We start from the raw sequence: 23,641 nt of genomic DNA, 5'->3' as shown, positions 1-23,641 counted from the left end.
ACAAAGATTAGTGAAGAGGGCAGAGCAAAGAAAGACAAGATGGAGTTAGTAGTAGTAGTAGTAGTAGTAGTAGTAGGAATATTTATACCCCGCCCATCTGGCTGGGTTTCCCCAGCCACTCTGGGCAGCTCCCAACAAAATATTAAAAACACAATAAAACATCAAACGTTAAAAACTTCCCTAAACAGGGCTGCCTTCAGATGTCTTCTAAAAGTCAGGTAGTTTTTTTATTTCCTTGACTCTGATGGGAGGGAGTTCCACAGGGCAGGTGCCACTACCGAGAAGGCCCTCTGCCTGGTTCCCTGGTTCCTGCTTGGGAAGGATCTGGGGAGGAAAAGACATAGGGAACTGTGGGAAGGTGGGAACCTTCAGTCTTCTCAACTGCCTCCTTGGGGCAAGGTCTACTGGGAAGAGTTGCTGTGCTCATTCAGCCTGAACTTCCCTTGTAAGTTTATGACTGCCATTTGTTCCTCTGGGGAAAATGAAGCACTGCAACTTTTAATTCATTTAGTAGGGATAAAGCAGATTTGGAGTGAAGGTAACATTGGTTCAAGGGCCTGCAGGTTGCAAAATTAGAATGTAAATGAGATGAGATGTCTTGAAAATGCAATATAGTTTTTAAACTGGAACACCCTATGCATGGGATCTCAGAACAAAAAGCTACAGCAAAAAGGCAGAGAGGAGACCAAGGATGCAGAACAGGCACTTCCTAATCTGACCATCACTGCTGCCAGGGGTGCGCTATCAACAGAATGGGAAGTAATGAGACCATTTAAGATAGCAGTTGAACACAAAAGTTGTTACTCTGTGAGCAGATGTGTTGAACTCGTTTAACACTTGCAGTATGTCTATTCTTAATGCATGAAGTTTCTGTAGTGTTCTGGGTAGGGTGGATATGTGCATTCTCCCTCAAACAGACTTCCAGACTGTTTTTTTAATATAGATATTTTCTTCTGAGCCCAGTCCAAATGTTAGTCATCGCCATCTGATTATCCACATGTGCTTTGCATTAAACAGCCTGTGTCAGAAAATCCGCAGGGCAGATGTTAAACGGAGGATTTGTTTTATGTTTACAGGTACGCAGATGGATTAAGAGCCCTATGGTGAGCATGGAAAAACATCAGGCCAGCAGCCTCAAATACCCGGGGTCCACTGTGATGCATATACCTCAAGGGGAGCCTGACATTGAGGCTCCGTTATGTCAGATGTGCTTCAGCGATCACGCTTTTCCAAGAGGGATTGTCCCACAGGACACAGAATCGTGTTCCTGGGAAGACCACAGAAGCTGCAAAGTAAGCAAGATTCTTCCTCGCTTCTGACGCCACGTGCAGTTCTCCGCTGTGATGAGAACATATTACACCTAGCTTTCTATAGGGAAAGGGCTGCAATTCATACATTCAGGGGTGAAATGGGGTTCCGTCTAAAGTGGTACAACAACAAATCCGTTTATTGTGAGGACCATGCCTGATAAAGTGGTATAAGCTAGAGGAGATGTGAGCTAAAAGCCCCATCTAGCTTGCTTTTGTGCACGTGTTGACTTTGCACAGAGGCAGGGGGCTGTATCCAATGGTTAGGTGAGTGGAAAAGAGCTAGTGCAACCCATCTTGCCCTTCCCTCCTCCCTCCTTTGTATCACCCCTGATTTGATTCAAGGGGGTTGGGAGCCTACCTGAACAATGGAGGCTGTGCCCTGTGGAGCTGCAGTGCCAAGGAGGAAACCCCTTGGAATCAGGCCAAGGGATCTTGCTCCAGTAGCAGCTCCACTTGTGCAAGATCTCTCTGCTCAATGTTTGACAGTTCCCTCTTTCCACTGAAAACCCATGTGACAGAGCCCTCACTGTTTAGAGCCTTCTTCTGGTCCTCTGGGGAGGGTCTTCAGGAGAATGAAGAACAGGAAGATTGGTTGAGCAAGTTGCCTTCCATCTGCACTATGTAAGAACGTAAGGGCCCTACTGAGTCAGGTCAACTGGAAGTCCACAAGCAGGACCTGAGTGGTCCAGAGCTCTCCTCACTTATGACTTTCAGCAGCTAGTATACAGAGGCATACAACTTGAGAGTCGAGGGAGAACACCATGACTAGTAGCTATTGATATCCGTATCTCTTTCATGGATTTGTCTAATAAGAATATTGGCTATACAACCCATGCTGCCGAGCTCCTTGCAATACCCCCTGTATCACCATCCATTATCAAAATACTAAGTGTGGAACACTCTCCATTTGTTGGATTAGTTTGGAAGGGATCATACTTCAGTGGTAGAGTCTGTCATAGAGAAGACCTTGTGTTCAATCCCTAACACCAGTAGCAGCCAGCGCAGTGGAGCCAAGCCCTCTTGAAGCCAACGTCCATACTGGACTGGGCAGGGCAGTGGTAAGGTCAGGGCTCCTCTGACACAGCAGTGGCATTGTCCTTGGCTGTTGTGAATGGTGTCTGAGGTCCAGGAGAGCTGCTGCCAGGCAGAGTAGACAATACTGATCTGGATTGACAAATATTAAGACCTGGTTTAAGGCAGCTTCCAATGTTTCTAATGGAGAGAACTGAAGGCGCCCATCACCCACTCTTACTTTGTTGATTCCACAGGGTTATTTTCCTGGCAATTTTGTAGTATGTCATGGGGCCTTATGGCAATCCTCCCTCATAGACAGTTGTGCCCCCTGTGTTTGGCAGAGCCAGCCAAATGGTTTCCATCATAAAACTGGTCTAAATATTCAGAAAAAGCATATGGCGCGGGCAGCCCTCGCAGCACCATTCATTGTTAACACTGACTTGGTGAACTGACTGGGAGTGCTTGATTGAGAGTAAAGTCCTCCTGGAGGCCATTGGAAGACCCACTTTCCCATGTGCTTATTTATTACATTTATATATTGCCTTTCCTCCAAGGAGCAAAAGGCAATGTACATAGTGACACACATACCCCATTTGTCCTCACAACCACCCAGGAAGAAAGGTAGGAAGGAAGGTTAGGATGAGAGAGAGTGGACTAGCCCAACTTTGCCCAGTCAGTTCCATAGCTGAGTGGGAATTTGAACCTGGCTCTCAGCAGTCTTAGTCCAACATTCTAACCACAACACCACATAAACAGCTCTGAGGTTTTTTTAAAAAAGGAAATGTGGCATTCAGTATAATAACCTTAACAAATCCCTGTTTAATAAGAAGCTAGCAGGCAATATGCTGCAGCAGAAGCAGCCCCAGCAAAAAGAAGATTCCAATATAGCAAACCTAGCCAGATTATGAAAATTGCATCTGCTTCTGCACTGTGAATTTTGGCAGCCAAACAAATCCAGGTTTCTCAGAAAGCAAAACTCACATTGTGGACCATTCAAGCCACGGAAGGGTTACCAATCTCCTGGTTTTGTTATGATAGGAGTTTTTAAAAAGGTACTTGAAAACAGTAATAGCTCCACATTAGAAAAAGAAACAGCAATAGGTGAATAAAAATGTTGGTCATAATAAAAAAAAATCTAATTATTCTTCAGAAGCTGAGTTCCAGTGATGACTTTCCCCTAAAATATGAAGTTTGGACCAAATAATTAAAGAAATAAAAGACCCTTGTGTAAATTATTATGCTAGCTCTTAGACTCAGGCATGTCGGAGCCTGCTGCACAAAAAAGGCCTCAATAGCTGATTTCCATTACATTTGCACATTCATATGGAAAAGATTTAGCTGAATGGAGATTTTCTTCACCCCTCTTTCCTTTTGCTAAAGGCAGCCTAGAGATGCAGAGATGTTTCCTCAGCAGGAAAAAAGCACAAAGAGGAGATGCTATTCCACAATCTTGACACAGTTTGAAAAGGTCACTTAAAAGCGCACCATGCGCACATAGCAGGATATGCACATAGGACAACCCAGAGGATTTGCTCATGAAAGATTAGCAGGCAGGGAGCCTTTGACACCCAAGGACTAGTATTTCAATGTTAAGGATTTGCACACTCATCCAGAGGCATGGCAGCTGCTGCCATCGAAGCACAATCCTGCACCAAAGCGGCAAGTGCAGACTCAAGAAAAACAAGCATGTCAGTGCAACTTATGTCCTGGCTCTTCTGTACCAAATGGGCACCTTTCAGGGAGGGAAGGAGGGATGGCACTGATCACCCAAACCACAGTGTGTGTGAAAGGGCAAGGGAAAGGCACAACTGGATGGGAAAGTTAAGCAATCAGCCTTGCCCATATGTTTGGAAAATCACACACACTACCCAGTGGTGTAGGACTGCATTATGGGGAAAGTGGCTTCTGGGTCTGTTTGTGAGGAGGGCCTCCCTGAGATCTGCTGTGCTGGCAAATCCATTCTTGAGAAGTGGGGGACATGAAGGATGGCTGTATGAGAGCATTAGCAGAGCATTCAGTGAGGGCCCTGTAGGATTGGTCCACTGTCGTTTTCATCACTTACTATGAATATTGGCATGGAATATTGTCCATGTAAGTGTACACTAAGTGCATGTTAAATTGTCCTGAGGTTCCTTGTAAGTAGGGTTGCCATGTGTCCTCTTTTTCCAGGACACACCCTCTTTTTCAGGGATAAAATTTGAGACAAATTGCGTTTATTTGATATGAATGGCTGTCATAGCGTCCTCTTTTTTGCTTTTCAAAATATGGCAACCTTACTTGTAATACAGAGTATAAATTCGAAATAAATGCAAGTGTTGGGGCTGTGTTTGAATAGGCAGCATTGCAGGGATCAAACTTCCAGCTTCAATGACTCTGATCTCTTGCCATCGGCTACAGAACAATCGTGTTTCAAGTCCAGCCCATCTGGAGTGCATTGTTGGATAGGAAGGGTCACAAGACCAGCATTTCTGGCACAGATAATTCACCTCCCTGAATTAAAATTGTTTTGCCTTCTCTGATACATCATCCTTGCTTTTGCTCTCATGTGCAGTTTTTAACCCTTAAGTGCTGAACTGGGAATGTGGGAGGTGCTCAAACAGACACACCTCTGACTAGGTTAAAAGGATTGTGATTTTTTTTCTATTTTATTCCATGTGAACATTGCCAATTAAAGCATGTGCTGCCTCATTCGACGCTTGTAACCTTAACTTTCAAAACAAAGCCAAGCACACATTACATAACAAGGGCAACTGAAAATAACCTAGCTTTAAAAGAGCTGGCACAACAAGTTTAAATACCAGTTTTGCTTTTAGATGAATATTCCCTCCCCCACCTCTCTCTCTCTCTCAAAACTGGCTGTGCAACTCTTGGATTAACATGGAAAACACATATGCCCTTCAATAAGATTTTCTCTGGCATAGTTGTGCTGTATTGATTTATTGATTTGCTTTGTCACCCACCACAGAAATATTAGTAAAAGCAGAGAAGTTTTAAATGATGTTGGCAGGAGAAAAAAGAAAATCAAGTGTGTTGTGTTTTAGTTCTGTTTTTAGATTAATTGACCTAAAGACTTCAAAAATAATGAATTCCAAATATTTTTCTGATGCATCAAACATTTCTCTTACCCAATGAACAAGATAAATCTGTTATCATCTGTCAAAAAGACTCTAATAGTACAACCCTGTTCATGTTTGCTATAAAGTAAGTCCTGCTATGTTCATTTGTTCCCTAGTAAGGATGATTAGGATTGCAACTTTAATTGGTGCAACTTATTAACAGCTGTAAGGTGCAGCAGCAGCAGGTGAAGAATCAGTGCAGCAGCAGTGCCCTCTCAGTGGCAGTGCTTCCAATATTGGGACAGAGATGTGGGGGGTAAGGCCAAAAATGCCATGTTGTGTGATCTTGCTAATGCCCTCACCTGCTGCTGAATGTAGCATGACTGCTGTGGAAAGGGCATCACTGCTTCTCCAACCCTCTACTCATGTGCCACTGTTTGGTAAGGTGTCGTTTAAAAGCAGCATTCGTAAGTACCCAATCATATTTTTGGACTTAGCCCAAAGTTGCCTATAGATGAATGTTGGACCAAATGCTTCCTTGTTGCCCCAGATCTGTCAGCTATGTGGTCCAAAGCTATCTGTGGTGTCTCAGGCTGGGGCTTCTGAAAAGTTGAGCCTATGTCTATTGGGCAACTCAATCACTTTCAAGAGAAACAAAGGTCTGCTGTGATATCACAGGGCCTCTTGTGGGTCCAATGGAGACTGACATAGCTGATGACCTTACATACAAACAGCATTTCAGGTACTGAGGGGTGGGGACTGGACATGCAGCCGGCCCTGCACCTCCCAAGCTAGACATGGGGCCCTCAGGAGCAGTAGTGGATGACGTGGCATGGAGACGCTTCTCACCTGGCCTTCATTTGGTTGCATCACTGCTGCCAACCCAGAGGCAGAGGGGAAGGGGGGAGGCAGTGGTGCAGGTGGTGTGGTGCTAATGCAGGGGTCAGCAACCTTTTTCAGCCATGGGCTAGTCCACTGTCCCTCAGACCATGGGGGGGGGGGCGGACTCTATTGAATGAACGAATTCCTATGCCCCACAAATAACCCAGAGATGCGTTTTAAATAAAAGGACACATTCTACTCATGTAAAAACATGCTGATTCCTGGACCATCTGTGGGCCGGGTTGAGAAGGCGACTGGGCCACATATGGCCCACGGGCCTTAGGTTGCCTACCCCTGTGCTAATGCATTGGCAGACCGGAGAAGCACATCCCTTTTTGCTGCCTGAGGTGACATGAGGCACCATCCCCACTACTGCTATTCCACCAAAGCCTTGCTTACTGGGGTTGACCAGCAGTGGCAGCTTCCAATGAGCTTCTAGCCAGAAGCTGCCACTTTTCCTCACTTTTCCAGCAGTGGCAGGGGCGTGTGGGGCACCTGTGGGATACTTCCCCATGCCTGAGGTGGCTGCCTCACTCTGCCTCGTGGGTAGGCCAGAGGCAATACTGGATTGGCTCTGCTGGCGTGCATTTGCAGCATGCCAGCCTCACCTCTCCCCCTCTGAGCAGAGGCCAGGTGAGCAGGCAGCAGTGCCCCACACCAGTATCTGCTGCTGTGCAGGAGCAGTGAATGATACTGGCCCTTCAACCAGCATTGAAGTAAGCTCCAAGTGCCCATCTGATCAGCTTCTGTATCAGGAATGGAGGAGATGGCATCTTGCCCTTTGCTTCAGGCACCAAGAGATCTTGAACTGGCCCTGCATACAGATGCCTGTAACTGTGACCTGACTGCCCTTTTGTGAGGTTGAAAAGCTGCTTCAGGCAGAGGCCACTGAGAGCGAAGGAGGAGTCGTGAGGCCATCCAGTGTTTTTCCTGCTCTCGGTTGTCCCCTCTCAAAGTGGCTCTAAGAAAGGTTAATGGGGGGGACGGGACTGCATTATGTAAGCATTCGCATGAAATCTCACAGTGGATGGACAAATGTAGCTCAGAAGCACGAAAGCAGCAGCTTCTGAAGCCATCTTCTGATCTTAGTCCACTTTATCTTCATACGGTTGGCATGACGAGTGACCTGGTAGAGCGTATGGAGGCACTCACTAATAAAAATTTTGACTATTTATACACATGTCATCCAGTTTTAAAACCCCAAAACAGATTTTAAAAATAACTAAATCTGCATTTGGGAGCAATTAGAGCATGGGTATTTCAGCATCCCTCATTTTAAAATCCAACAGCAGCTGGTTTGCAAAGTGTTTGGTTTATGTGGGTTAGCAAAAACCAGAATCATCCCTTAAATTGTGAGCCAAAATTCTGAAATGGAAGCCATAGCTTTGGCCCATTTCCTAAACAGTCACTTCTCAATGACTAGGTTGACTGGCAATATAAATATTGTATTACAGTAGTACCTCGGGTTAAGAACTTAATTCGTTCTAGAGGTCCGTTCTTAACCTGAAACTGTTCTTAACCTGAGGTACCACTTTAGCTAATGGGGCCACCCACTGCTGCCACGCCACTGCCACGTGATTTCTGTTCTGATCCTGAAGCAAAGTTCTTAACCTGAATCACTATTTCTAGGTTAGCGGAGTCTGTAACCTGAAGCATCTGTAACCCGAGGTACCACTGTACTGTGATTTCAGTGGAATCTACTGATACGGACTGTAGTCTAATATCACTACTCTGTAGTAGCTTGTTGGATTTGAGTGACTCTTCCAGAGTAAGAGCCTGTTTACAAAAATAAAGAAAGGTCCTGGCACATTATTTGATTTGATCAAAAACGGATCAAATATTCATACCTTTCAAGCGGTGATTCAGAGGCTGAAATGGAAAGAGACATTCTCTGATATCTTAGTCTTGGCCCATGAGGTTCTGAAAAACTAAGAATCAGCATTTTAAATTTAACCCAGAGGCCCAATGCCCAGCTGGCACAAGAACAGCTGAATATGCTCTTGGCTGCTAATGTGGCAAGCTGCATTAGTTGCAACATGTGATTCATCTTCAAGGGGCGCCCCATGCAGAATGCATGACAGTAGTCAGTCCTTGGTGTAACAAAGCTCACAGATAACTGTTGAGAGGTCTTGGCTATCCAGAAAGTGACATATCTGAGATATCAGATATAATTGATTTTTAAAACGAGTTTTGGGCCATTGCTTCTCCAAAAGCATCAGTGGATCCATTAGGCTGCCCAAGCTAAGTACCTACTTGGACAGAGCAGCAAATACAGTACAGAGATAGCAGGTATATTACTATGCCCAGTCTTTCTGCTATTCTAGTGCCTTATCATTCTTAAGATGAAGATAAGGAGTTTTTATTGCAAAATCTGAGTAGTTTGGAGAGAGGATCTTCTGTGAGAGCAGGATGTTTGTTCTGATTATTAAATTGAAATACCATATCTGCTTCCATGGTTTCATAATGGTTTGATATAGGGTTATTACGAAAGTTATTTAGATGCGTCAGAAGAACTGAACACAAAGAGTTTTCAAATGAGGCATGGGGAAGGAGAGCCAGCAAATGGACAGGCTAAAATTATATGTAATTCCAATGAACACCATCAAACTGCAGCTGGTGCTCCTCCTCTTTCCCCCTCTCCTCCCCTTCCCCAGTTCTTGATGACAGGACAAATGTCATTCCAAGGAAAGCTGGCAAATCTTTAGTATGACTCAGATCTGAGACATGATAGGTCAGGCGCCTGCTATGTAAATCAGCAGTGACTGCACTCAAGCATTATTAAATCCCACTTGAATCTGTTCAAGGGTTCTGAGGCATCATAGACAAAAGCAAATACCACTGGTATGGGTTGGATTGCTGCCTCTTCCCAAGTGGAAAAGTAAAGAGGGCAGCACTAATCTGGAGAGGCGAATTTAAGCATGTGGAAATTAAGGGAAGTCCATTCCTAAACTCTAAATCTGAATTTGTATGGGGCCCTTGATGAGTGATTGTTTAATATCCCAGGGTGGTATCCAGTGTTAGTCATAGTAAAAGCAGATCCATTGAAATCAATGGAGTTGGACAAGTGCATTAATATCAGTTAGTTTTCTCTGTATGAGACTTACTGTAGCTGGGCATCACCCATACCCTTTATCGTGGATTAATCACATCAGGACAACACACACACACACACACACACACACACACACACACACACAAGTGTTTGAAACTAATTATGGAGAAAGCTTCTAATTAAAGTTACAAGGGACCTTTGCTGATTTGGATTTACATCTAGCTAAACATTATAATCAGGGACGCGGGTGGCGCTGTGGGTTAAACCACAGAGCCTAGGACTTGCCAATCAGAAGGTTGGCGGTTCGAATCCCCATGACAGGGTGAGTTCCCGTTGCTCAGTCCCTGTTCCTGCCAACCTAGCAGTTCGAAAGCACGTCAAAGTGCAAGTAGATAAATAGGTACCGCTCCGGCAGGAAGGTAAATGGCATTTCCGTGCACTGCTCTGGTTTGCCAGAAGTGGCTTAGTCATGCTGGCCACATGACCCGGAAGCTGTACACCGGCTCCCTTGGCCAATAAAGCAAGATGAGCACCGCAACTCCAGAGTCGGTCACGACTGGACCTAATGGTCAGGGGTCCCTTTACCTTTACCTTTTAACCATTATAATGAAAGTTGTTGGCCATCAGGACAGAAACTAAGAGATAGTATAGCACTATTGTTCCTATTGCCTATGTTTGACTCAAAGGTCAATTCCTGACCAGGGTCTCAGGAGAAGGGGGCTGGCATTCTTCAGCTGCTGCTTTTCTTCCAGCAGCAACAGATCTATCCAAGAAACCCAGTGTTTGTGACACACAGGGGTGTAGGAAAGGGGGCGGTCTGGGCAGACCGCCCCAGGTGCCCTCACTGAGGGGGGTGACATTAGGCAGGGGTTAGACATTAGACATAAGCCGTCAGGGTAAGGTAGGAGCTGTGCCACTTTGCCAGGGGCATTCCCCCCTTCCCTCTTTGTTTTGACAGCTTGGAGGAGGCTTGGGAGTTGCAGGCAGGTGGCACGCCGAATGTCCGCCATGGGTGGCTCGCTGTGTCCCCAGCTACAGGGCCCGCACGCTGCTCCGGGCACCTGAGCGGCTATCTCGTGCCTGGCAGGGCACCCTCCACGCCATGCCCCCTCGAGAGAGCGCCTGCCCTGAGCAGCGCGGGCATATGCTCTGCCGCTGGTGACACATTCATGATTTGAAAAGCGAGGTCTATGTTATGCTCAACACACAGCAATTTAAATGACCATTCTCTGTTCACAAAATTGTGCCCTTGGCCAGGTTCTTAATAATTTAATTATTAAGCATGAACAAAAGAAACCTGTTAGGAAGCATTAGTTTGAAGGAGGGAGTGCTTTTGAGGTGCCTCTTATTGTATCAGAAACGTGTTTCTGAGTTGCACAAGGCAATTCTTTTTGACATTTAATGTCAAAATGTCAACATGCCAAAGTTACATGAGATTATGATCTGTTTTCTGTTGAGAGGTTTTCAGAAATGAAGAGTCACTGGTATGGCATTCTAGTTCAGTTGTGCAAGGCCTGGAAGGGTGCAACACTGAATTCCACTCCATGACATTTCACATGCTGCTGCTGCTGCTGCTGCTGCTGAGGATCAATTTGAGCTGATCAGCATATTATAGGACCAGTCATTGCAGAGTGAATAAATACAGAATGCAGACAAGAACTTTTGGTAGTGTGTAACAAAGTGCCAGGGCCCTCAGGCAATGATCCTTGGACCTTGGTGTAAGAATAAGCATCCTAGAAGTGTCCCTACATTCATCTGTGGAATTCTGGAGGCTGTAAGGAGTTCTACCCATACTAGTACTATTACAGATTTGGGATACTAGAGTTTGGGGATACAAAAGCGCCCATAATACTAAAAAGTTAGTGAATGTTAGAAGTTACTGAATGCTAGAAATTACTAAATGCTTGGGGTCTTCCAGGGGGCGGGGGCGGGTGAGAGACAGCTTAGCAGTGTAAAAATGCAGGCTAAGCTTGTTTTTCAGGGTATAGCCTGGGTTGTCATTAAGCATTACAAAGGTGTTGATAACCATCAAATGATGATGCTTGGGTCTATAGTAATGTGAATGTGATGTCGCACATAAAAATGTGGTCGTTCTAAAAAGAGAGAGAGAGGTCTGGAGAAGGGGGCCAAGCAGAAGAGGGGCAAGCAGAAGGGGGGGTGTTGCATTTTGGCAAGGTGTTCTGGGAGGAAGGAGGGGAACAAAAGGGAGAACTCCATGCAGTGCTGACTGGAGGATGCTGCAAAGAGAGACCCGGGACTAAAACTGGCTGCCTCTTTGGACCCAAGCTTGCTGAAGCTATGAAAGAAGGTGTAATGTTGGGGTGTAATGTTGTGCACCCCCTCCACTGAAGGTTTTAGGTGTAGATATGTGTAAAATAAACCATATTTATTAAAGACACTACTTTCCACTGTGCCTCGGTTTTCCCAGCAGAAACACAACCCTGGGTGAGCACCTGGAACCCCCTGGAATCTTGCTACCACTTCACAGATATTAGGGTGGCCTGCAACAATACAGAACAACATTTACAGAAGCCAAATATCCTAAGCCTAACAGAGAGATAGTTCAAACGCTTTTCATGGCCACTGCATGCTTACATCTCATTAGCTAGAGAAATGTTGAACAATGCAACTCTGCAAATATATGGCTAGAATAAGGGTCCGCATTGTTCTTCTGACTCATGAGATGTAGATTCTCATAACTCCATTCAAACATTTTCGCACTCCTGGATTTTTCTAAGACTAAAGTGTTACGTTTTGGGAAGGCAACTGACAATAGAGGACTTCTATGTAATATGGTGGGAAACTGAGTGATATCATGCCGCCAGTCATTAAGTACTTCTGTCACTCATCAAGCACTATGCAAATTGTGGAGTGATGCTAAAGCTAGCCCAAGGCCATCAGAGAGCCTGCTGAAAACAAGGTGTGTGCTACTCAACTGGCAGAGAGGGAGGCCTACCAGCAGGGCAGCACTTTCATTTCTGGACCCCAACCCCAGTACACCTGCAGAACGCTCTGCAGCAGAATGCTCTCTGGTGGGGTTCCAAAATGGGGTACGTTGGGGCAGCTAAGGCTTTGCAGGATCCAAAGTCCCCTTATTTCTTCGACTCCTGTCCAAAGTAGTTCCTAAATTATGTCAGCCCTGGAGTGGTGCAGTCAGCACACAGCTTCGTCTGTATGGGCTTAATTGGGCTTAGCGAGACCTGTAGCTCAGAATGAACTTTGAATGTGACCTTAACTTTTTCAGCCCTAGCAAGTAACTTTTAGAAACTTTTCCACAGGTTTGATTAGCACATGCAACAACTGTGCAAAAGCTCCTGTGCTGTTTTATCTGTACACCTGCCTGAGGCCAGCTGCCTATACACTTTCATGGACATTGTCCTTTTCAAATGGAAGTCACTTAACTCAAGGAAGTTATCTTAGTGGAAAATCCCAGTGCATGTGAACTCGCTAAGGAGACTCCCACTTTGCAATAGTCTCATCTTTGCCAGGATTTTTGAAAAGATAACATAGTTTGCCCATCAGTGATTGCCCCACTGTACTCAAAATAAAATGTCTGGGCAAATAAAAACATCTTAACGTGTTGCCAAAAAGAGTTCCGTGTCAGCACCAGTCTTTTACCTTTGGGAAGTCATTCCAAAACTGGGCAACAATCACTGCAAATGCCCTCAGTGAATCCATAAAACATATTTTCCACAGACGGAACTCAGAGAATGGCTCATCAGATGACCTTAATGCAAACATTAAGTACAAACAATCTGAACAGTTAGCTTTATGATAGTACTCAGGGAGTGAGTAAAGACTTATCTATACAAGAACTAGCGCTGACTCAATATGATAGGTCATTTCAACTCATTCAGAGACACCATAACCAGTATTACTTGGTCACCAAGAACATCAAGAGAGCCCTGCTAGACCAGGTCAAACACCCATCTAGACCAGCATCCTGTGCTGAAAGTAGCCAACCAGATGTAGCTCAGTTGGTTACAGTTTGGTGCTGATAACGCTAAGTTTTGAAGGTTCGATCTCCATATGGGACAGATGCATATTCGTACACTGCAAGGGCTTGAATTAGATCAGAGCTTTCCAAATCCTCAGGGTCCAATCCAACTCTACGATTCTATGATTTTAGCTTATGGGAAGGCTGCAGGCAGGATCTTAATACAATAGCATTTCCCCCACCTATGATTCCCAGCGACTGACATTCAGAAGCATGCTACTTAACCAAGCAGAAATCCCTACAAAAACATTTCCCCCTCCTGTCAGGGCCCAGGGCTTGTATCTACATGGTTGACCAAAAATTGTCCTTCAGATGTTCATTCCTCAGTCTGTAGTGTAGAGGTGGGGAACCTGTGGCCTTCCCGTTGTTGCTAGACTCCCAATTTCCATCAGTCCCAGCCAGCATGGGAGCTGGAGCCGAACAACATCCAAAGAGCCACAGGATCCCCATTTCACAACAACAACAACAGCAGCAGCAGCAGCAGCAGCAGCAGCAGCAACAACAACAACAGCAACCTCTTCCATCTATTAAGGATGCATGTTTGGAAGCAGAACTGAAAATGTTCCTGGCAGCATCTGATGCTGATGACTAAACATGTTGACATCCCTGAATAGGCTGGAGCCATGTAGAAATGTGGTGCTGGCTTCTAATAATATCAGGGTGGGTTTTTTTCCCCTGAGAAAGTACCACTATGGTCACACACAATGCAGGTAGAGTAAAATCAGGTTTTGGTAGACATGCTGTGGAAAAGATTTCAGACACTGGGTGGTGTTGTGGCACACACTCTCACATATCCATGTCCCTCACTCCCTTGGTCAGTGTTCAGCCATTACATGGTTGGCACTGGCCCTCCTGGTTAAGTATGTGGGTTGAAGCATGAGATCGGAAGTGATGGTGCATAATTTCCAAGTCTTCTTCAAAGAGTGGTTCTTTGAGGCCCAGAGAACTGAGAATGCCTCTGCTTTTCTACTCAGGAGATGTGGAAACTTGTATGAGATAGGAGAAACAGGAAGTGTGAGACAGCTGCACTTCCTGTTATCTCTGCAGCAACATCATCCATGAAGCCGCTCTCAGCTGCAGCTGTCTGAAAGAGGCTGAAGATTGCACTAGTGGAAGTCCTTATGTGAGCAGGACCAGTTAGTTCAATCCGGCCCTAAGGATGGGACATCTGAAGGCAGCAGGCTAACTTTGAGGCCACAGAGCAGCTCTGTCCTCCAACACCTCACAACTGCTCCCTATCCCTCAGCATCTGTTGCCCGAGGTGCCCTGTCCACACTGCCTAAAGGTAGGGCCAGTCCTGCTTCCAGTTGATGGGTTGGGCCAGAGCACATGTTCCTTCTGTTCTTAAAGTCAGCCTGACAAAGACCAACATCCTGGGTCACAGCACTGCCAGCACCCCACACATCTGCATTGATGACCACATGCTTGAGATGTACATGATTTTGTCTCCCTGAGCTCCACCATAACTCATAACCTCTCCATTGATGTTGAGTTGTACAATAGTATTGGCAAGGCAGCTATGGCAATGGCTCACCTCTCTGAAAGGCTATGGGAGAATGTGATGCTAATGACCAATACCAAGATGAAGGTCTACCAGGCTGGTGTGTTGCGCATGCTGCTTTATGGTAGCATGGTGTGGGCAACTTACAACCGCCAGGAGCAATGCCTCGATGCCTTCCACATGCCCTGTGTCAGAAAGGTTTAGGGCATCACATGGCAGGACAGAGTCACACTCCTGTCTCAAAGATACTGGTTGTAAGCTTCTTTGGGGAAGCCTCTGGCAGCAAAATGCCCTATAATTTAAAATCCAATATAAAATATAAATACTGGTATGGAACTGGTAAGAATTTTCCATGAGTCACTGTATTCTGCCAAACATTTCTTATTCCTTAGGTAAGAATCATTAAGGCCGATCAAGTGAGTGCTTAAGCTCTGGTGTTCTATTTTTGTGGGTCAAAGTGCAACATACCTGGGGAACTGGAGACTCCGAGTTCAGTGTGTAATGATACGATAGACTGCACGGGGCTTTTGTCTCCTGATCGCCCATTGTCTTAACTGGTGTTTTAAAATATTTGACTACTTTCAGTAGCTATCTGCCAAAGCTTAAGTGTGCCAAACAATCAAAGAGACAAAAAGACCCAGCTATTCCCATTAAGCAATTTGTCTGATTGTCCAAATTGACTTAGTCTAAGCAATATCAAGAGAAATCTAAGCAGGTACATTGGGAAATGCCATTTGAGTGCATGAAGAAGGCATGCAGAAAGCTCATGTTTTCTGGAGGAAAACTTTTCAAGGAACAAAAATCGAAAGAGCAATAAGTGCAACAAATGGGCAAGTTCAAGAGGACAAGACTTCCAGCCAGTTCATATGGCCTTCAGTTACTGGGATGGAAGAAAAGCATTCCCTGGTCATTTTCTCATTTGGGGGCAGAATGTGGTGGGGGAAGAGTTAGCATTCGTGAATCAATGCCTTTTTTCAACCTAGTCATAAGTAGACCACTGGACAAAATATTTCCTCACTATTTATGAAATTCATGTATTGTCCACAGAAAGAGTTAGTCTCAGTGATGCGGAGAGTGTTTGGTTTCATGTCTTGAAAGCACATAAATATGCTTCCCATCTGGAGGTTGATTGATATATATCAATATCAATATATTGCTATATCAATATATATTGATATAAACAATAGTTATGTCCAATTTTACACCAGTGTAATTTAACAGTACTTTTCGTCCATGTGCTTTCCTAGCTTTAGTATTTAGAATATACCAATATATCTAGATCTATCTCCCGCAAATTTGCATATAATCTGACACAGGAAATTTCCAGATGCAGGTAAATAGGTTTAGGACCCCCCCCAAAAAAAAACCCTTAAGTTTTTTGTGTGTACACACTTGTCTCTGGGAAACAGACTACACTGTCCCAACTCTTCAGAGCAGAGTGCAGGTACACCTTCTGAGGGTGTCGGATAAACTCTACTTCACCACCACACAGCAGCAATACTCGTGGGGAAAGAAGGGGCTTCTCTGTGGTGGGGTGGGGGATGTGACCTACTTTATAGTCCTCTATTTGAAGAGCATCCAAAGCTAGTCCTTTTGTTTGAATAGTTGTTTGGTCCAAGTCTGACTTAATGATAAGGAGCCACAAGAAGTGAGAGCAGAGACCTTGAGGTTGCCCATCAGTGGTTAGCACCTGGGTTGCAGATTAAGCAGGCACACATTTTCCTAGCCCTCCCTGCTATGGCAAGATTTACCAGATTGCTATTTAAATTGTATAAATCATTTCTACATCTATGCATCTATGCATAGAAGTAGCATATGCACACTTAATGCAAATCTGTGTCCCTGTTATGATCCTGTTTTTGGTGATGTATAATGACCACAACTGAGTCTTTTGTTTACACTTTTCCTCCATGTACAACTAATGGAAATTTTCCTTTGCCAGAAGGAGACCAGCTGGGTATGGGCAGGCAGTCTGACTGACAGGGCTGAGATAAGATTCTCCCTCAACACTGTGTAAAGCAATCTCATAAACTTTACATAGAAACTATATCACAAAATACAGAGTCCACACTTCAGTGCACAGCTGTATACAATACACCTGTATACAATACACCTGTGTATTTAAAAGGTTTCTTTGGAGTAGAAAAAAGTTTTAGATGTTTCAAGATACATTTTGTTCCTTCTGCTTTATAGGTGAAAGAACTTTACAGTAAAGAAGATCTGTTGGCTCAACCTGATCAGAGAACTTTCTGGACTAATGATGACTCAGGTAAGAATTTAGCAAGTAAAGGCATATCCTTCAGGATGCTGCAGTCAGTATTATGTTTGGTTTTTTTTAAAAAAACACACACCTGTGCAGTAATATGCATACACTGCATCCCAAACTAACATATTATCTTCTTCTTTTTAAGTGTGGTGGAAGGTTTGAGCCTGCAAAAGAGGGCTTGCATTGAGGGTTACACTACTTCAGAATAAGGATGGAAGAAAATCCCTACTGGATCATACAAAGGGTGTCTCTAGTGCAGGATCCAGTTTCCCACAGTGGCCAACCAAATGCCTACAGCAAACTCTGCCAATCTGAGGCCTCTTTCCACGTGCTCCCCAGTAATTGATATTCAGAGGCAGACTGCTTTAATATTGGAAGCAGTGCCCAGCCACCATGACTATGAGCCATTGATAGCTTTATTTGTCTGGCCTCCTTTTAAGTTGGTGGCCATGCATTTTGTGGAAGAAAATTCCATACCTTAACATGCACTATGACCATTTGTATCACCTATATTCTGTCCAGCCCCATGAACCCATTAGGGTTTGGGCCCAGGATCTGTTTTAAAACTAACCATTCATAGCCCCTTATTCACAGCACCTTGGTAAGGCAGCTCACTTAGATATTTAGCAGAACAGTTGACTGGATGAATGGTCTGGTGGTTATGCAACCAATGGCAGGGTGCCCAACCCAAGCCAATAATATTTAAGGAAATCTGAAACTGAAATCTGCATAGGAGAGTGACTGGGAACACTGCTTAAAGAGAATCTCTTGGACTGATAAGGCACAATAAGGCTACTGCTAACTTAAGCAATCCGAGAATAGTCGCTGTTTAATTGCCCATTTAGTTTATCATGTTCTAACCCTATTATGGCATTTTTACAAAAGTGCAGTAATCGACTTGAGGGCTCCAGCATTTGTTACTGTTCAGCTGATAGGCGCCAAAGTGGGTCAGTTCTAATGAACTGTATCTAATTGAAATGGTCTAGTTCACTTTAAGTCCTTAAGGCTTTGTTCACATGAGATAACTTCAGTCCTTTTTCTCCCTCTTTAGTCTGTCCCCCAGGTAGATTGCTTTACATAGGGCACCTGATTGGTGGTGGTGGTGGAGTAATTCCGAGGGGGGGGGGGGAATGGATTGGATCACAGCAGAGCAATATATTCATGTGAAAAAGGGTTGACGCTAAAGTCTTCTTCCCTAGCTGTATGAGGACTTTCCCCTAGATCAGGGGAGGGGATTTCCCCCCCCCCAACTTGAGAACTACATTTCTTTCTGTGCACATGCCAGTGGTGGTTGGCAAGGCCAGAAACAAGTCAGTGAAGCAAATAATGTTCATTTTAATTGGTACATAGGCATGTTTCTACATACAGTGGTACCTCTGGTTGCGAACGGGATCCGTTCTGGAGGCCTGTTCACAACATGAAAAGAGAGCAATCTGAAGTGCTGTGTCTGCGCAGGTGCATGGCGTGATTTGGCGCTTGTGCACATGCACAAAGCACGATAGGTGAAATCCGGAAGTAACCCTTTCCGGTACTTCTGGGTCGCCACGGGAAGTAACCTGAAAGAACGTAACATGAAGCAAACGTAACCTGAGGCTTGACTGTACTTTCACACCCCTCTCTAACCTATATCCAGGCAATGGCATGTTCTAGCCAGGAAAAAATGCTCAAGGAGGGTGCATGGCAGGACCAGTGAGGGGCTGTGAAGAGAGGAGGTGTGAGGCCTGGTCCTGAGGACCAGACAAAGAGGCCTGGGCAATCACCTTGAGCAGGCATCCCCAAACTCGGCCCTCCTGCTGTTTTGGAACTACAATTCCCATCATCCCTGACCACTGGTCCTGTTAGCTAGGGATGATGGGAGTTGTGGTCCCAAAACATCTGGAGGGCCGAGTTTGGGGGGATGCCTGACCTACAGGGATTACCGGCATCTTTATGGCACCATGTCTATGATGTAACAAAATATGCACAGATTTGGATATATGTGTCTTCACCTTTATTCCTGGGATGCAGCTGTTTGAGTAAGGTCAAACATCAGGATGGTCCCATGTGTGTGTTTAATATCCTATTCAACCTCAGTAAGTCAGGTCATACTGCATCTGTGATTGTATAGGTTGCCAGATAGCCTTGGATTATCAACTCCAGCTTCTGTTTTTTCTGGCTGCCCCATGGCTCCAGTTGAGTGTTTGCTCCCTTAGGCTCCTTGATAATGTTTCCATTTTAGTGCTTCCAGCTTGACTTTGAAGTTAACCTGTCCGCTGAATCATCCAGGGGACACGCTTGTCCCTGAACCGTTGGCAGACAGTTTCACTCCTCAGGGTGTCTTTTCCACTGGAATGGCTGGAATGCAACTTTCAGGTGGAGAGTGTTTGGATTTCTGTGTAAAGCAGCAAATAGCTGGAGAATGGTCCTGGGAGGATTTGCTGTCAGTCTAGTACTTGTAATTTTCCACAGGCATGGTCTGTATTCTGCATGCATCTGTCACATGAACTGGCAGAGTCCCTGACATTGTCTGCAAGTTCATGTGACTGACTGCTGTTGAAAGTTTTTATTTTATAGCATTGATGCATTCCCCGCCACATCTGAAAAGTTGCACCAGAAACGGCCATAGTTTGGTGGTAGGTCATATACTTGGAATGCAGATGATCCCAGATTCAATCCCTTGTGTCTCCAGTTAGGACTGGGGAAGTTGCTGCCAGGCAGTGTAGACAAGATGACACTGCACTAGATAGGCCAGTGATCCGGCTTACTGCAAGGCAATTTCCTCTGTTCCTACGTGATGGTCAGAATTGTCTTTGGCAATCCCAATATCCAGCCCCATCCCCAGACAATATCTAAACTCCAGAGCTATTTTCACTGAAGGCTTGTCCTGCTGCCTCTGCAGGACTCTGCATTTTAGTTGGCAAATCAACTGGAAAGATGCTTCATAGGCAGGATTATTTCCAGTACACAAAACTCTTGGCTTCATTGAGAGCCATTATATTTTTAGGCGGAGACAAATGATTATAGATGCATAGAATAATAGAACCATGAGGCTCAAAGGAACTCCTTTGAATAGGAACTTGTCCAAAGCTCGGGGAGGAACAAGGAAAAAATATAGTTGTGCCATGCGAGAGATAGTATCCTTGACATCTGGTGGATTTAACAACCGCTGTTACTGATTGAAGGCCAAACTAGGCATTACATTAATAGTGCAAATGCAAAAATGTGTGGATGCTATTAATGGTCAGGAATCAGGATTTTTGTTGTTGCTGTTGTTGTTATGTAAAGAGTAGCAGAGAGGAAACTTAAGCAACCTCAGGTCTGTGGAAAGTGCAGAGGAGAAGTTCAACTCTTTATCTTTCTTTCACAATCTTGTCAAGATTGCTTCTCCAAAGCTGCTTTTTGCATTTTAAGGGAATCCTCCAATGGTGTCTCTCTTTTTTTTGGCTTCTGCATTCAGTTTGTGCCATGCGGTGTAATCTTGATGACATTAGGTTATCCATCTGGGTGGGTGTGGGTGTGTTGGGTTACTCTTCCACCTTACAATCCTGAGATTCTAAATACCAATCAGCAGTAAATGTTTGTTTTTGCGCCAGGTTGCAGGATGATCAGTGTAGTACTTAGGCAAATGAAAATCAAACGGCACGGTAATAATGAGATCCTCAAATAGTGGAAATCAATTTAGCTAACTGATAGTGGAAATCAATTTGCCACCCTTTTCATTTTGACTATCACATCCTGAGAAATATGATTGCAGGGAGATAATTGCCGTAGGAAGCCAGGCCCTTATGTGCATAGAACATAGGAGCATGTAATTACTTGCTGAGAATTAAATAGCAGCATGAATGATGCAGTGAATAATAATCTAAGACTTAACAACAACATACCAAAAGCATGGCTACTAGGCTAGAATGGTAACGACAATTACAGGATATTTTTCTGGCATACATCTCTTTGTCCAAAAAGATAAGATTTGTGTTGCCTTGTTTAAAATGGCAATGTCACTGGAAGTGTCCCCTCCTTCTCTTTCTCTCTCTCTTTTAACTCTGCCCCTTCACTGTGACAGTTGTGTAATTGGGGTTGGGACCATGGCACATGTGGAGGAGGTGCTGATGCCCAACCAAGGGCAGACCCTGTCCCAAAGCTGCTTTCTGTTGGAGAGTAAAGACTCCATATGTGATGGTGAGGATTCTCCTATACAGTTGGACAAATGATTTTTGTTGGGACTGTGGCATAGGAGGCTTATCACTTATCATGGTCCCTGCTTGAGTTAAAGAAAGAGATAAGCAACTTCTACTGACGCATTTAGCATCTCATGCAGTTTGGCCCTTTGTTGATTAATGAGGTGCCATGTACTCAAGTAATCATTAAATATAATTAAACATGCAGATTTCCAAATGTGGGACCTTTTGAGATAAGGAAGGAAAGGACAGGAAGGAAAGGAAACTTTACAATTTAATGAGCAATAGCTCATCAGCATTGCTTAAAGCAAAATGGATAACTAGTAGACTTCCAGATGTTGCTGGATTTCAGTTCCCACCATCCCTGTCCATTGACTAAGCCAGGCACCCCCAGACTCGGACCTCCAGATGTTTTGGGACTACAACTCCCATCACCCCTGACCACTGGCCCTGTGAGCTAGGGATGATGGGAGTTGTAGTCACAAAACATCTGGAGGGCCAAGTTTGGGGATGCCTGGACTAAGCCAAGCTGGAATCCAACAACATCTGGAGAGTCACAGAAAAGCCACTCCTGTTTGAAACCAGGTGTCCATCTTTAACAAATTATTCATTCCACCAAAACACAGTAAACACTCTTAGCAGAAATATGTTTGGCCTAGAGCACCACAGCTTGGTCACAGACACTCCAGTAATGTCCGATTCCAGCTGCTCTCAGCACCTTCCAGCATGGCCAGTGGCCAGGAATTATAGTAGTTGTGATCCAGTAACATTTGGAGGGTCACAGGTTCCCCACTTGGCTCCTGATGGAACATTTGAGACTTTCCTTAATTTTGTTCTCTCTATTTTCAGTGGAGCTTCTTTCAGTGCAGGCTACACTGTTGCAGCAGCACATGGAATATGCATTGCCTTCTTCAGTTACAAGAATTAAAGATGCATGGCGATAACATTGCCAGTGATTTAATAATGGCACTTATCCTATCCTTGTCCTATGGCTGTAGTCCTGCTGCAGTTACATTTTTCCACCAACCAGCTTGTCTTCAACAGATCTGTGCTAATTGATGTGTGCACAGCTATTATGCGTGTGTGTTGATCCTTCTTAATAAACACTGACTAAGGTATGAATGGAAGCAATTGATGGGGAGGGGGGATTGCTCCAGGTACAGCCAAGGTAATTGGCCCAGAGAACTGTGACCATGTGGTTGCAACATCCAAAGGCAAACATTCCTCAAATAACTGGGTCAACACTTCAGGCATTGCCTGACTGCAGAGCTTTCGTCAGGATGACCTCAGACCGGCTGAAGCACAGTGGGCCTACGCATACTTTTCAAGTGGGAGCACGGTTTGACATACACATACATAATAAGCGTTTGTTAACAACAAAGTGGGGATCACCACAGTAGTTACAAAGGCTTATATGAATGCTTATGGGGGTAATTTCAGATGAGATCTGAGTGCTTTAGAAAGGGACTTAAGCAATCTCGCTTTCAGATAAGGCTCAACACGGTTTTTTCTGTGTTTGCTTTACAACCCTCTTGCAAGCAGCAGAAGCATGACTTCAAGTCTGGCTACATAAACAAATTAACTCCTTTGAAGCTATGACGTACTTCTTGCATTTTAAACCTGGGGCCCCATCTCAGAAACAGCTATCCACTTTTCACAGATACTTACACCAGTAATAACAACTTTCAGGATGAATTCAGTGATGAATTTAGAGATAGGCTACAACCATCTTTAAACACACACACACACACACTGCTAAACTGTTGCTAAACTACATGTCCTATCAACCCTGAGCATTGGCCACGGCCTTCTCGGTAGTGGCACCCACGCTGTGGAACGCCCTCCCACCAGATGTCAAGGAGAAGAACAACTACCAGACTTTTAGAAGACATCTGAAGGCAGCCCTCTTTAGGGAAGCTTTTAATGTTTAACAGACTGCTGTATTTTAATACTTTGTTGGAAGCCGCTCAGAGTGGCTGGGGAGCCCCAGCCAGATGGGCGGGGTATAAATAATAAATTATTACAGTGGTACCTCGGGTTAAGTACTTAATTCGTTCTGGGGGTCCGTTCTTAACCTGAAACTGTGCTTAACCTGAAGCACCCCTTTAGCTAATGGGGCCTCCTGCTGCCACTGCGCTGCTGGCACACTATTTCTGTTCTCATCCTGAAGCAAAGTTCTTAACTTGAAGCACTATTTCTGGGTTAGGGGAGTCTGTAACCTGAAGCGTATGTAACCTGAAGCATATGTAACCCAAGGTACCACATTATTATTATTGTTGTTGTTGTTGTTGTTGTTGTTGTTGAGGCTGATGAATTTCTCCACCTCTGGCTGAAAGGGTCCTACTATAGGTTGTGCATTCGCTCAGGGGACATGTACCTAAGGGCACATGTCTTCTGTCATCTAAT

General features: G+C 44.6%; 1 protein-coding gene across 1 annotated transcript in view; it reads left to right on the top strand.

Annotated features, from left to right (window-relative positions):
* The window catches only part of SGK1 (serum/glucocorticoid regulated kinase 1), a 71,615-nt gene that overhangs the window by 30,705 nt on the left and 17,269 nt on the right, over nucleotides 1-23,641 (top strand). The window contains exons 2-3 of the mRNA XM_083731574.1: nucleotides 1,077-1,292; nucleotides 17,006-17,081. Of these exons, the coding sequence (XP_083587700.1) occupies nucleotides 1,077-1,292; nucleotides 17,006-17,081 (292 nt within the window). The remainder of the gene's footprint in view (nucleotides 1-1,076; nucleotides 1,293-17,005; nucleotides 17,082-23,641) is intronic.

Source organism: Podarcis gaigeae, assembly GCF_964106915.1.
Source record: "Podarcis gaigeae genome assembly, chromosome: 3".
NCBI lineage: Eukaryota > Metazoa > Chordata > Lepidosauria > Squamata > Lacertidae > Podarcis > Podarcis gaigeae.
The sequence above is the reverse complement of the archived record's forward strand: the minus strand, read 5'-3'. Positions and strand labels throughout refer to the sequence as shown.